The sequence below is a fragment of the Aotus nancymaae genome, unplaced genomic scaffold (genome assembly GCF_030222135.1).
Source record: "Aotus nancymaae isolate 86718 unplaced genomic scaffold, 86718_ANA_hifiasm-v0.15.2.pri h1tg000040l, whole genome shotgun sequence".
In the NCBI taxonomy this organism is placed as follows: Eukaryota; Metazoa; Chordata; class Mammalia; order Primates; family Aotidae; genus Aotus; species Aotus nancymaae.
The window spans coordinates 114,480,917-114,496,977 of record NW_026988454.1 but is presented as its reverse complement, the minus strand read 5'-3'; the positions used below and the strand labels follow the sequence as shown (position 1 = coordinate 114,496,977).

The 16,061-nt window shown below is 35.8% G+C and overlaps 1 protein-coding gene across 1 annotated transcript in view; it reads left to right on the top strand.

The window, feature by feature from the left end:
* CD2AP (CD2 associated protein) overlaps window positions 1-16,061 on the top strand; it is a 156,245-nt gene that overhangs the window by 106,237 nt on the left and 33,947 nt on the right. Inside the window, exons 10-11 of the mRNA XM_064360990.1 lie at window positions 197-233; window positions 1,335-1,397. Of these exons, the coding sequence (XP_064217060.1) occupies window positions 197-233; window positions 1,335-1,397 (100 nt within the window). The remainder of the gene's footprint in view (window positions 1-196; window positions 234-1,334; window positions 1,398-16,061) is intronic.

Below are 16,061 nucleotides of genomic sequence, written 5' to 3'. Positions count from 1 at the left end.
ATTTCTTCTAATCAAATAATTTGTTGTCATTGACCTTTTGGGTAGTTGTTAGGATCTTAGCATTTTATAGTTTTTGGCAAGGATAGAATGAAGAGGAGAGACATTTGTATAATTTAGATTATCACTAATTGGTGTTTATTTTAACTATATTTGATATGAAACTGGTCAGCCATTTCCACCATTATTATTTTAACAGAAACCGAAGAAACCACCACCTCCTGCTAAGGGTCCAGGTATGTAAGAAACATATTTTTCAGTTTGCTATTTCCAATATTTGAAAATTCTAAAATGGCCATATTGGATCTAATGCAGATTATTAACTTTTATAAAATTTTTATAAAATTTTAGAAATTTTTAGAAATACATGAAAATTGAGTGTTCCTATGCATTAGTATCTGTCAATATTTTTTTAAGTACAAATGGTATAAAATAGGGATCTTGAAAATAATGTAGATACTTTATAAGTAATTTTAAGTTAATAAAATTGATCAAATTTATACTATTTTAGAAAACTTAATATATTGACCTGGCCAATTAGTTATTCTACCTTTTCAAATGAAGTCTATTTGTTAATGTCTTAAATAATAATAATTTACGTACTCTTCTTTCAGAGAGTATGCTGAAGGTTAAACAAAATAGATTGTTTTAAATAGATGAATAAATTATGGTATACCTAGAAGTGTCTTCAAGAGTTAAAGTTTTGTAATCTGACTCTTTTATTTCATAAATTCTACTTTTGAATACTTGCTCTTTACAGGTATAATAAAAATATCTATTTCCTAAAAGATTTGCTGTTTTTTTTTAGGATAATCCAATCTTTTTCTCCCTTGGTTTTAGCTTTTTATTTGCTGACCTAATCCTGGAGCAAAGAAAGCATAAGTTGAAAGTAATTTTTATAGAAGTTGGTGTTGAGGCCTTATTATATAGCTTTACTCTTCAATATGGTAGCCACTAACCATGTGGGGCTTTTAAAATTAATTAAATTTTAAAATTCAGTTTCTCAGTCATAGGAATGCCATTTCAAGTGCTCAGTAGTCACATGTTGGACACTGAAAAAATAGCATGTTTTCATCACCACGGACTGCAGTATGGTAGAGGATACGATCTCTAACACTTAAAGTTGACAAAGAAGGAACTGAGACCACAGAGTAGGGTAGTAGTGCCAACTCTAGGATTAGAAATTAAGCCTGGTGATTCTGGTACATTGTTCATTCTATTAAACCATGGTTTCATCTGATGTTATTTTTCAATGTATCTTTATTTTTTAGAAGCGTAATTGTCTCTGTGCTTTAAATCTATCTTCTTAAAAAAGTATTAATTTTTTTTCCCCATAGCTCCCAAGCCTGAACTGATAGCTACAGAGAAGAAGTATTTTCCTTTAAAGCCTGAAGAAAAGGGTGAGGCTAATTTTCAACTTTCAAAAAAAAACAATTCCTTCTTTTATTGTCATTTTAACTGTTTCTCCACACTGAGTTATTTACACTGATTTTTAGCAGGTATTCAGTGTTTATTTTACGATGTTTGAAGTTTTCTGGGAGGAAGTAGTTCATTTAAGATTGACATAAAATTATGCTTTCTCAAACTGATAACAATTTATATTCATTAAAAAAATTAAACTATTACTTCAGCAGGATGTTGTCTTTATTCGTAGTTATTTCACAGACTGTATATGAAAACTAAGCATTAAAAAAAACTATGCTTTTATTATTTTTATAGTGTTTCAGTCTTTAGAAAATTCCTTAGAAGGTTGAAGACCCAGTTCCTACTTAAGCATGGAAATAATTAATTACATATTATTTAATCTCACTGCATGCATTTGTCATAATGTAAACCTGGAAAGTTATTCCAAGGTATCATATGTATTTTGCTAAAAACGTTACTTATATTGGTTTGTTGTGAATTTGGAGAAAATAAGTCCTTCTCATTGTACATAAAGATACACAATGGTTGTCACTAGTAGATTAGTTTATATACATCAAGAAACTTCAATGCTGTTTTAGAATGCTTTTGTTTCTTCTGCTAGTGCTGTAGTCTAACCCATCCTTGTTTCTTGCCTGAAGTACTGTATCCTCTTAATCGATTTCTCTCACTTTAGCTCCTTGTCTGGCTCATACTTCATGTGTTGCCAGGATTTTTTTTTAAAGAGACTTTTTTAGAGCAGTTTTAGGTTGACAGCAAAACTGAGCCAAAAGTACAGAGTTCCTATATAGTTCCTTTCATCACACAGGCACAGTTTTTCCCACTGTTAACATTCTGTACCACAGCGGTATATTTGTTAGAATTAATGAACCTGCCTACGTTGACACTTCTTTATCACTCAGAGTCCATAGTTTACTTTAGTGTTCACTCCTAGTGTTGTACTTATTATGGATTTTGACAAATTTATAATGTCACATGGCCACCATTGTAATATCATACAGAATAGCATTACTGCCCTAAAAACCTTCTTTGCTCTACCTGTTCATCTGTCCTTCCCTTCAGCCCTTGGCAATCATTAATTTTTTTAATGACTCTATAGTTTTGCCTTTTCCAGAGTGTCATATAGTCGGACTCATACATCGTGTAGCCTTTTCAAATTAGTGTCTTTCACTTAATTATATCCCTTCAAAATTTCTCCATATGTTTTCATGGCTTGGGAGGCATTTCTTGTTAGCACTAAATAATATTTCATTGTCTTTATATTCCACAATTTATTAATCCATTCATTTACTGAGGGACATCTTGATTGCTTCTAAGTTTTGGCAATTATAAGGGGAGCTGCTATAAATGTGTGTAGGTTTTTGGGTGGACATATTTTCAGTTCATTTGGGTAAATACCAAGGAGAGGGATTACCTGATAATATGACAAGAGTATATTGAGTTTTGTAAGCAACTGCCAGACTTCTTTCAATGTGGCTGTACCATTTTGTACTCCCACCAGTAATCAATTAGAATTTATGTTCTACATTCTAGCCAGCATTTGGTGTTTTCAGTGTTTTGGGTTTTGGCCTTTCTAATAGGTGTCTAGTGGTATTTTACTTTTGTTTTCAATTGCAATTCCATGATGACATATGGTATTGAATATCTTCGCATGTACTTAATTGTTATTTGGATATCTTTGGTAAAGTGTTCTAGTCTTTTGTGCATTTTTAATGAGGTTTTTTTTCCCTTCAGTTTCTTTTTTTGTATATTTTGGACAACAGTCTTTTATTAGATGTTTTTTGCAAATATTTTCTCCCAGTCTGTGGCTTGTTTTCTTCACAGAGCAGAGGTTTTAAATTTTATTGAAGCTTATCAGTTATTTCTTTTATGGATCATGGCTTTGGTGTTGTATCTAAAAAGTCATTGCCATACCCAAGGCCATCTGGATTTTCTCCTGTGTAATCTTCAAGGAATTTTATAGTTTTGTGCTTTACATTTAAGGTTGTGATTCGTTTTGAATTAATTTTTGTGAAGGTTGTAAGGTCATTGTCTAGATTCTTTTTTTGGGGGGGGCGCATATGAATACTAGTTGATCCAGCACCATTTGTTGAAAAGACTTTCAGTTTTCAGATAAAAATCAAAAGTTCAAATTCAAGGCCTTCCAGTAACTGACTCCCACATTACATTTTTGATATCATCTTCCATGTGGATAACCCCCCATATAGGCACCGAGGAAGGAGAGCTAAGCAGAATCCTGGCACAACTAAGATCTGAAGAATATCTCAGTTTATAGTATTACTACTCAGTTATTTCCTTCTATGTAATCCTTTATATAATCATATATTAGTTTATAGAACTAGAGCTTGAAGATTATCTCAGTTAATAGTGTTACTACTCAGTTATTTCCCCTTATATAATCCTCTACATATAATCATGTATTAGTTCATAGAATGAGTGCCTAAAGAATATCTTACCACTCACTTATTTCCCCATATATATATAACTATATCTTAGTTCATAATCGGAGGAATGCCTGGAGTAGACATGGTACAGAGCATGAGTTAAGGAATAAGCAGCTTATAGTCGGAGGAATGTCTGGAGCAGACACAGTACAGAGCATGGTTTAAGGCAAAACAGTTACACCAGGACAAGAATCCATGGCCCAGGTGACAGCGTTCAGTATCATAAAGATACCCTCTGTATGGCAGGCTTGGGGCAACAGCCACTCCTCCTGATAAAGGAGTTGTAGGACCTTGCTCCAGTTCTTGTGGAGGGCTGCCCTCAGACCAGCAATCCCTTGAGCATCTGAGGGCTCAAAAACCCCTCTGGATAATTGCACCTTGATGACTGTGAACTTTATTAGCTCTTGTTACTGGGCTGCTCAAAAAGCATCTTCCTATAGAACTCATTGGAAGCTGCCAGCAGGTGCCGGTAACCCTGACAGCTCTGTCACTGCTGTGTGACTTATAGCATCCTCCTATAAATCTTCTTAGAAGTAGCTTGCCCATAGATAGAGGTATTGCACACTGCACCCTCTTCACTGTGCACGGCCCACCTCCATGCCTCGTTGACCTAATGAGGGTGGACCCCTTACTGCACACGGCCCACTTCCTTGCCTTGATGACCTAATGGGAATGGACCCCTTGCTGTGCACTGTCCACCTCCTAGCCTAGGTGACCTAATGGGGATGAACCCCTTGTTTTATTGCTCATGACCCTATCACTATCCTTAAAGATGACTTCACTCACTGCCCTGCTCCCTAACCTATACACAATAAATACTGATGCCTCTGGACATTTGGGGCCTTGCCTGACTCTGCTTATAGGTGGCGTGGTCCCTGTGAGCCCAGCTGCATTTTCCTTGTACTTCTGTGTCCTGTCTCTTTATTTCTCTGATCCTGTGCCTCAGCACAGCATAAGGGACACCCCATGACCCTGTGGGGCCCTCAGCCCTACACGTCCACTCTTCTCATTTATTAAATGTGGCACTCACTCTCTAGTCCCTGAATATGTCATGTACTTTCCTAGCTTTATCTCTATCTTGTGTACTTTGCTCAAAATGGAAGTTTTTTTTTTTTTATACTTAAGAATTTAAAAAATACATTGCGTAATTTATGCTTAATAAAAATATTAGTCTCAGAGTAATCCTTTGTGAACTAGTTAGGTAGGAGTCGTCAGTCAGTTTTTAGTACTTGTTTATAATATCTGTCCTACCCGAAAAACTCATCCTACCAATATGTAAGAGGTATATTGCTGGCTTTATTATCTATTTTTTTACTATTAAAAAAAGTAATGCCACCAATTAGGCAGCAGTTTTGTTAAAATTCAGATAATGACTTCCCCTGTTCCCTAAAATCAGTCCGTTGATCTTATAAATAAAATGGAAGGTGATATATTTTTATTACATTTATCTGTGCAAAGTCCTGGCCATGATGGAATAACAAGGACCGAATTTATACTCCTGAGTTAAACAACTAGAAAATTGGACAAAATATATGAAACAGTGGCTTTCACATATTAAACATCAGGCAGCATAAGTCACTGTGACACTGAAGAGAGACCTGTAACATCTTATTGCCTAGAAGCAGTTTTCAGGCAGCAGAAAAGAGGAAGCCAAACAGACCTCAATGTTCTGCAGAGTTGAGGACATAGAGATAGGTATTTAGGAATGGCTGGGGAGCTGTCAGAGTGGCGGGAATTGCACAGAGAGTGCTCAGATCTGTAGACAGCTTACTGTGAGGCTTTGCCTGAATTTTGATCTACACATGCATGAAAAGAAACTTCCATAATGGAGAAATAACCACTGGAAAGCAATAGGTGAAGCACTCTTTGTAACTCACAAATAGTTCATTTTTCCATGAGCCAGAGTAAGAAGACCTCATAATATTTAGTACATTGGATAGAGTCCATAAAAGGATGTGTCACCTTAGACTAAAGGCTTCTCTGCCTCTATCTTGACAATAGGGCCAACAAATTACAGAACAAAATTGAGTACAACCTAAAAGAATATAATAAAATTTTGTATTCAAGAGTGTAAAATTCACGACGTCCATTATCTAATTAAACATTGCCAGACATGGAAAGAGCAAGAAAATAGCAATCCATAACCAGGGAAGAAAAACCAGTCAGCAGAAAAGAACAAGAATGACAGAGATGGTGGAGATAGAAGGCAAGTACATTAAAATAGCTATCATAAACATATCCCATGTGTTTAAGAAGGTAGAAGAAAATGTGAACATTATAGTGGGAAAATTGGAAAATATGAGAAAGAACCGAATTGAAGAATACAGTATCTGAAATGAGAAACACTGAAAGTCCAGTAGATTGAAAAACTGCAGAACAAAATGTTAGTGAACTTGAAGACATAGCAATAGAACTATTAAAAATATATAGAAAAAAGTGAACAGAATATTGGTTACCTGAGTGACAGTATCAAGTGGTTTTACTTACCTGTAATTGGAGTACCTAATGGAAAGGTGAGAGAGTAGGGACATGAAAAAAATTTAAAGAAATAATGGCTGAAAAATTTAATTTGATGCAAATTTATGATAAGCTTAAAGCCAGGAAGAAAATAACTGTCAACCTAAAGTTTTCTACCTAACAAAAATATATTTTGGAAATGGGGCAAAATTAAAACTTTTTGAGAAAAAATCTCAGAGAACGTATTGCCAGTAGAACTGTATTACAGAAAATGTTAAAATAAATTTTTTTTTTGTATAAGGGAAATGACATTAGATCGGCAGTTGGAATTACTGAAAGCAATGAAGAATACCAGAAGTAGTAAATATGTGAATAAATATAAAAGACATTTTCCTTCCGTTTAAAAATCTCACGATAACCGTTCATGGAATGACTTGAAAACTTAATATAAAGTGTTGGCTTTGAAGTTTAAGTGTAAATATGAGAATTTTTTGCATATAGGTTAAAAAAGACAGGACATAATGAGAAATTATTCTAAATATTTTCAGAATGTTCTCCTCATACACCTGATGTGCCTTTGATAGATCAGTTACCATGAATAAGAAAAATGTCAGTGTTTTGCCAGTGACCTTTGGACACATGCATTGAGAGAGAGAGCCAGAGGCAATTTGAATATTAAATTTTGTTAAATTACTTTTTACTAAGAAACAATAAACATAAATCAAAGTTCCACCCTTGTTCCCACAGCTGAGAGAGGGAGCATTTTCAAACCATGGCTAGGACCAATTTGAAGCGTCTTAGAACAAGGAAATAATTTTTCATTTGTAGTTGTGTTCATGGTTTTTATCTTATGATCTTAGGTTCCATGGAAGGTATCCTTTGAAAAGCTCTGTTCTATTGGAGAGGGGTAAAAAGAGCTACTTAGAAACCATGAAACTGATCACCCCTCTATTTTGGACTCTTAAGTGACTCCTATTATTTCATGGGATATTTTCCCAAATGTTTAGAATGGTGGTTAAACTCTTCATTTTCCACTTTCTGTCCCAAGCCAACACGTGGATTTTCTCAAACCTCTTAGCAGTTTTCTGCCCCTCTGTCATTTTTGTTTTCCGAGAAGTACCTAAAATCCTGGCAAGTTGTGTCCCAGAATGGTAATAATATCACCACTCTGAAGCACAAATTATCCTGCTGTTTGAGATGTCCTTTTTTGTATTTATCTTTTAGTAAGATACTCATCATGTCATTTGTGTGAAATTCTTGATACAAAGGAAGGAACTCATAATTATTTTGGAGTGCAGGTAGGGAGGCATATAAATATGTAGAAGAGAATGTAACAAAGGTCCTGTGTCTTATAAAATTACTTAAATGGTAAATTTTTTTCTATATATCCTCTTCACTTCCTCTACACACATACGTAGTCATACCCACAGAAAGAGCATAAAATGGTAGTGAAGGCTAGTATGGTTCTATATTTTCACTGGTAGAAGCAGTGAATCTCTGCTCACTTTTGCTTTAGGAGCATTTCCTTCTGAGTTCTATTATGCAGGCTTATGGCTTCAGCCACCTTTTGTATCTGATCCCGTCAGTGGTTGGATTTATTTACATTTATTGCTTTCCATGTGTTTGCACTTCCATCTGTTTGCATTTCATACTTTCTGTCTAAAATACATACTTTTTTAGGGGATATCCTTCTTTCTCTGGAATTGTACTTCTCTCAGAGTTTCTCATGGCTAGGTTTTTCTCATCTTTTGGGTTCCAGCTTAAAATTTTGCTTCCTTGACAATTAAGTCTTTTCCTTACCTACACTATTTAAAAGTAGGTATTTCTCATTATTGTCTGTCACGTATTAGTTTAGATGTTTGTTTTAGGATATTCTTTACCCCACACTTGATTAAACACCGTGAAGGAAAAGAGTGTGTGTTTAGATACTTGTACCTTATTTGCCATTGGTTCTCTAATGCCTTATGCAATAGGTATATAATACATAGGCCATATTTACTACAATATTTATTATGTAATTTGAAGGATTCTTTAAAATCTGAAGGATTCCAGCTTACGACATGTTTATATTTGTTTTTCTGAAACTTCCTTCTAGTGCTATTTAGGTAGATAATGGTGGTGTGGATAGTGGAAGGGTGGTATGGATAAAAGGAAGCTGAAATGTTTTAAGAACAAAGAACAGAAAATCCTTACTGAATGTGACTTAAACAATACGGAAAAAAATCTCACATAATTGAAAGTCTAGAAGTAGGAATCATATGGCCTGCAACTCAGTGATTCTGTTATGGTCCTGAATTATATCTTTCCATTCTGCCATCCTCAGTGTTCACTTTGTGTTCAGATCGGCTCCTCTTGTGATCACAAGAAGGCTGAGAGTGGCAGTCAGGGCAATATGATTTCTTGTTTGTTTGACAGGAAAGAGAGGAAAACCTCTCCCTCACCATGGAATGTAAGTTCTTTTCAGTTTCTTGGACCACTTTTGGGCACATTTACTTCTAGACCAACAAGACTTGTAAGAAGAATACAATGCACTGATTGTCTCAGTGTAATCATGTGAAAGTAGGATTGATTTGGTTGGACTCAACTGCATTGTCTGTTGAAGATGTTGAGATATATTTAGGTTCTATCATAAGGAATGCAGTTTAGGTTCTGCGCTGACATCTTGTAAGTCAAAGTTGAAGTGGGGTGTTGTTCTGGCAGTGACAAATGAGAACCAGATGTCCTGCTGAGAACAACTAGAATGGTTGTATGAAGTACATAGATAGATAGATAGATAGATAGATAGATAGATAGATAGATAGATAGATGTATATTTGACAGTCATCTGCTGGGGTAGGAGAGCTACAAATAAAATGAAGAATCATAAGATCAAGATAGAGGGAAGATAAGAGCCCAGTAAAGTGAGTCTGGCATTGGGGCTCATGTTTCCTGTTAAGGCATTTGCCAGTTTTGAAAGTGGTAGCTTAGACTATGAAAAGAACTTTCAATAGACTTTTGGGTTCAAGGAGACAAAAATTCGAGTTAAAACCTCATGAAAGCGGAGGAATCCTAGTGAACTACTAGGTTTTGATTTGGTTCCTAAAGGGATTTACTGTGGGAGGAAGTCTGAAATGAAAATAAACCTAGCTCTGAAGAACACTGAAACCCACCTTTTAATCATCTCCATTATTGATTTGAGGAAGGTGATACGGGATTTTTACTAGCCCTACCATAGCTTACTGAAAGAGTGAAAGTAAACCTTTATTCTCTGGAGAAGAAGACATCATCTAGAGTTTTAAATTATCTCTGTGTTTTCTTATAAATGTTTTGTGTCTTGTACTCATCCAGAAGTTATTAGGCATACTTGTAGATATGACACATGGCTAGAAACCAAGAACAACAGACAATGGAACCTGGTCTTTAGGGGATCTAGGTATTAGAGATACCAGATATAAGCTTTCAAGTAACTATGCTTAATATATGTTAGAAGTAATAAAAGATGGGGTTGATAATTTTGGCAGAACTAAAACCCTTTTAAGTATATATGAATATAAGTCAATCTAAGCTTAAGTGAATTTGTTTACACTTATAAGTATATGTAAATATATACACACAAATGTTAATATACATATGTCTGTTTTTAAAAGAAGATATCTGAACTGAAACATAAAGAGACAAAAAAGATGGAAAATATAGAACAGACCTTAAGAGACGTAAAGAATATGATTGACTCTTGAACAACATGGGTTTGAACTACACGGAGTCCACTTATACACAGATTTTTTTTTTAGCCTAATGGGGAATAAAAATATTGTATTCGTGAGAATGCAAAACCTGTGTATGAGGAGAGCCAACTTTTGTGCAGGCAAGTTCCACAGTGCTCACTATGGGACTTGAGTATTTGTGGATTTTGGTATACATGAGGGTCTTAGCATCAATTTCTTATATATACGGAGGGAGGACTGTATAGTGGGAAGGTCTATGTACATGTAATTAGAGGACCAGAAAGGAAGGAGAAAAAATGGAGCAGAAACTATATTTGAAGATACAATGATTTTCAATTTTCCAAAAGTGATTAAAAGCATCAGGCCACAGGACCAAGAATACTCTGCGGTCCAACCTGGATATATGCAAAGAAAACATTGAGGCAAGAAATTGAAGAAGATACACACAAAATTGGAAAAATATTCCATGTTCAAGGATTGGAAGAATCAATATTGTTGAAATGTCCATACTACCCAAAGCAATCTAGAGCAGTGCAATTTATAACAAGGTTTATAAATTTATAGTAAAATTGCCATTGGAAACAGCACAAATATTCATCAACAAAAGAATGGATAAAGGAGTTAAGGTATATTCATATACCATGATACCACGTGATAACAAATAAATGAACTAGAGCTACACACAGCAGCATGACTCTTAGGATTTCACTGAAGTAAAGTTAAAAATATTCATAAATAATCTGTGGTGTTAGAAGACAGCTTTGTGGGGAGAGATCCAAGATGGCTGATGATTAGCAGCTCGGGCACGTACCTCCCAGTGAAAGCGCAAAGAACGAGAGGACGCCACACTTTCAGACGAATATTAGTTGCTTACGGACCAGGAGATTCCCAGTGGAGGAGCTCCACGGGTCGCCAGGGCGACTCTTGTGGCCGGCGTGGCGGTTTTGCTGGTGCCTTAGCACGCCAGTTCTTGGTGCAGAGTCCGGAGATTTCCCGGGCAGAAAAGCACCATCAATCTTAACACCGCTGTTTCGGCCGGCTCAGTGGATTGCTCAGATTTCGGCACAGGGAATCAACAAGTTGGACGTCAGAGACCCAGTTAGAAAGTCGGTAATTATAAAGACGACAGACGGACAAATAAATACTGAAGGGAAGAAACCAGCGTAAAAAGGTAGAGAATACTCAAAATCAGAATGCCTCTCCCTCTACAGGGGATTGCAATTCCTCATCAGTAACGGAACAAGGCTTAATAGATTACACGTGTGTTCCAATAACAGAAGCAGGTTTCAAAACGTGGGTGATAAGAAACTTCTGTGAATTAAAAGAACTTGTTCTAACCCAATGCAAAGAAACTAAGAACCTTGAAAAAAGGTTTGACGAAATGTTAACGAGAATGGACAATTTAGAGAAGAATATAAGTGAATTGATGGAGCTGAAAAACACAACACGAGAACTTCGCGAAGCATGCACAAGTTTAAACAGTCGAATTGATCAAGCAGAAGAAAGGATATCAGAAGTCGAGGACCAGCTCAGTGAAATGAAACAAGAAGACAAGAATGCAGAAAAAAGGATGAAAAGAAATGAGCAAAGTCTCCAGGAAATATGGGACTATGTGAAAAGACCTAATTTACGTTTGATAGGTGTACCTGAATGTGATGAAGAGAATGAATCCAAGTTGGAAAATACTCTTCAGGATATCATTCAGGAAAATTTTCCCAACCTGGCAAGGCAGGGTAATATTCAACTCCAGGTAATACAGAGAACACCACAAATATTCTTCAAGAAGACCAACCCCAAGGCACATAATCGCCAGATTTATTAGGGTTGAAATGAAGGAGAAAATACTAAGGGCAGCCAGAGAGAAAGGTCAGGTTACCCATAAAGGGAAACCTATCAGACTTACAGCAGATCTCTCAGCAGAAACCCTACAAGCCAGAAAAGAGTGGGGACCAATATTTAACATCCTTAAAGAAAAGAACTTTCAACCCAGAATTTCCTATCCAGCCAAACTAAGCTTTATGAGCGAAGGAAAAATTAAATCTTTTGCAAACAAACAAGTACTTAGAGAGTTCACCACCACCAGGCCTGCTTTACAAGAGCTTCTGAAAGAAGCACTATACATATAAAGGAACAACCAATATCAGCCTTTCCAAAAATATATCAAAAAGCAAAGAACTTTAACACAATAAAAAATTTACATCAACTAATGGGCAAAACAGCCAGCTAGCATCAAACGCCGGTATTAAACTTATATATATTTTAATTGGATAAAAAGCCAAAACCCGTCGGTATGCTGCATCCGGGCCCATCTTACATGCAACAATACACAAAGACTCAGAGAGAAGGAGGAAGATTTACCAATCAAACAGAGAGTAAAAATAAACTAATAAACAAAAAGCGGGAGATGCAATTCTTGCCTCTGATAAAGTAGACTTTAAAGCAACAAAGATGAAAAGAGGCGAGGAATGACATTACATAATGGCAAAAGGATCAATGCAACAAGAAGAGCTAACGATTCTATAGATCAACGAGATAGAAAATTAACAAGGATATTCAGAACTTGAACTCAGACCCGGAACAAGTAAACTTAATAAACATTTATAGAACTGTCCACTTCAAATACACAAAACATACATTACCACCTCACACCTATTCCAAAGGTGACTATATAATTGGAAGTAAATCACTCCTCAGTAATCGCATAGCATTTTATAGGTTTAAATTAAATATTGGTTGGCTGTTTGTTTGTTATCTTCTTCCCTTATTCCTTCCTGACTACATCATTAAGTATAATTATCAGTATAAAAGAGGTTTTCAATACCCATTACTAAATTGCATTCTAGCCTGGGCAAGAAAGCAATACTCCCATTCTCTCTCCCTCTTTCTTTTCCTTCTCCCTCCTCCCCATTCTCTCTCTCTCTTTCTCTTCCTTTTTCCTCCTTCCTATTCTCTCTCTCTCTTTCTCTTTAAAAAAAAAAAAAAAAAAAAAAAAGAAGAAGAGTCTAGTTCCCCTCCACATGAATATGGGGCATCTTCCTTGACACTTGAATGCAGCAGAAGTGATGTGCTTGGGCTTCTGAGCTGTCAAAAGAGGACTTGCTGCTTCTTCCTTGGACTCTTAGAACTCTTGCTCTTGGGACACTTCCCCTAGGAAGCCCATAAGAAAAAAAAAAAAAAAAGACAGCTTTGTGTAGGAGCAGTGGGGTAGTGATTGGGAAGAAGTATAAGGGTAACTTCGGAGATGTGGATAACGTTCAGTTCTTGGCCTATGGTGGTTACTCGGGTGTGTTTTCATATGCTAATAGTTTCTCAAACTTTATACTTAATGTTTCTGAAAATGTTAAACTGCAATTTAAACTTCAGTGAGATAAATATGAATAAATGTGTCCTAAAATTTTCTAAAATGTTAGGAAAATAGATTCAGTTAAGAACAGACTCACTACTTTTTGGGTAGTACTGTTTTTTTCTCTAAGGTATCTCCAAGTGATCACAAAGAATATTTGATTTTTTAAATTAGAAGTTATGCACTTGGGATTGCTCCATATTATCACTTATTTTACTATTTCAATTCATGCAGTAGGCCATTGACCCTCATATAAATTAATAAGTAGGTTAACTTATTACGTACAGTGTTAGTAATGTATTGCTATATTCTGTAGCAAATAAAAGGACATATCAATTATTTTGTTTTATTTTGTTAGGATACATTTTAGACATTTAAAAAAAAAATCTTTATATACTTGAGATAGCTCTTTTTTTTTATAGAGACAGGGAGACAGGGTCTCACTCTGTTGCCCAGGCTGGAGTGCAGTGATGTCATCATACTCCACTGCAACCTCACACTCTTGGGCTCAGGTGATTCTCTCATCTCAGTCTCCTAAGTAGCTGAGATTAAAGGTACATGCCACCATGCCTGGCTAATTTTTTTATTTTTTTTTATTTTGTAGAGGTAGGGTATTGCCCAGGCTTGTCATGAACTCCTGGCTTCAAGCAGTGCTCCCATCTCAGCCTCCCAAAATGTTTGGATTACAGGCATAAGCCACCGCACCCAGCCTGTATCTTAAATTAACATAATATCTGTACCTTATGTAATTCTTCCTTGGGTATTCAGGTAGCTAATGTAAAACTTCTTTTTTTTTCCTTAAGTCTACATTTTCTCCTGGATTTGGCAAATTTTTAGCTGAGCTAAAATTCTAGTACTCACAGCTGAGTGTCCTCAAAAGAATGAAGTTGGAGCCCTAGACTGCACTGTATGCAAAGAGTAACTGAAAATGGATCATTGACCTTAAATATGAGTTAGAACTTTAGAAGAAAACAAGAGTAAATCTTCACGGCCTTGGATGTGGCAGTAGATTTTTAGGTATGTGTGATATTGTGAGATAATAAGGAATGCATATTTGATATTTGTCCCTGGTTTCTGGCACATAGCTCCTAAAGGCCTTGAAATTTTCTGAGTGATAAAGTTGAGAGGAACATCTTTTGTTACTCATAACAAGCGTGTTTCAGCCACATCTGAGTTTATATTAACAAGGAGGCTTTTGTAAAGCCCCTAAGGATGGGTAGGGGCCTTGTTGCCAGGGGAACCAATCAAATGATTAGCTTTCATTAAAAACCCTAAACAACAGAGTTTAGAGAGCTTCTGGGTTGGTGAACACATTGAGAGGATGGGAAGGTGGTACATCTGGATAAGTTACAGAAACTCTGCATCTCTTTCTGCATACCTTGCATCTGTTCCATTTGGCCGTTTTGAGCTGTATCCTTTATAAGAAACTGATAACAGTAAGTAAATTGCCTTCTTGAGTTCTGTGAGCCGTTCTAACATTATTGAACCAGAGGAGGTGGTCATGGGAATCCCCAATTTATAGCCAGTTGATCAGAAGTACGAGAGGACTGGACTTGAGATTGGAATCTGAAGTGAGAGTAATCTTGTGGGTCTGAGCCCTTAACTTGTGGGATCTGATGCTAACTCCAGCTAGATAGTGTCAGAATTGAATTAAATTATAGGACACCCAGTTGGTACCAGATAATTCATTGTTGTGGGAATAAATCCCCACACATTTGGTGTCTCAGAGTGTTATGAATCTAGAGAAAAGTAGTTTGTTATTTTTAGACTGTGTCACGAAAAGCATATTTAACAAAAGAAAAAATAATTGTACTTTATCGAAATTAAAAACTTCTGTACATTAAAGGACATTAAGTAAGTAAAAAGACAACCTACGGAATGGGAGAAATCTTCAGGGTTCAAGTGATTCTCCTGTGTCAGCATCCCGAGTAGCTGGGATTGCAGGTGCCTGCCACTGCACCTGGCTAATTTTTGTATTTTTAGTATAGAGATGGGGTTTCACCATCTTGGCCAGGCTGGTCTTGAACTCCTGACCTCATGATCCACCTGCCTCAGCTTCCCAAAGTGCTGGGATTACTAACACTACAGAATTAATTTCAAGCTGTTATTTGTGTATCTGTTAAAAGAAATATATTCAATCAGTGAACCTCTCTTTAATGTATATCCTTTGACCATTTTTCATAGTATTTTATATAAAACATCTTTCTTAATATTTTCTAGAAATTTAAGTTTGGCTGGTTGTTACCACTATATAAATAGCTTTATTTCATTATTTATTTCAACTGGAGAGTTTGTTTTTTTAGACCCTGATGGTATAATTATATACTACATTGTTACATCTTGAGGCCATATAAAAATACATTTTTGTACCAAATGATGTACAGAATTTTAATAGACTTAAGCTATGTTTTCTTGTGGTTCAAAGAAGCTATAAGTGGTAAAAGTGAGAAAATAATATTCTGTATTTTCATTGTGAAATAAAACTTGTAATTTTTAGGGAGAGGTTTATGTGCTGTGATATTCAGGTTTTATAATCATCAGTTTCTGGTTGATAGGAAATCTTATAGAATCATTTGTAGTTTTGTGTTAGACATTCTTTTCAAAGACCAAGTATACTTTGAAGATTATTCAGTATTGTGCTTAGGAGCTTTTTATTTTTGTATATATGTCTTATGACACATTTTAGCTGACTGC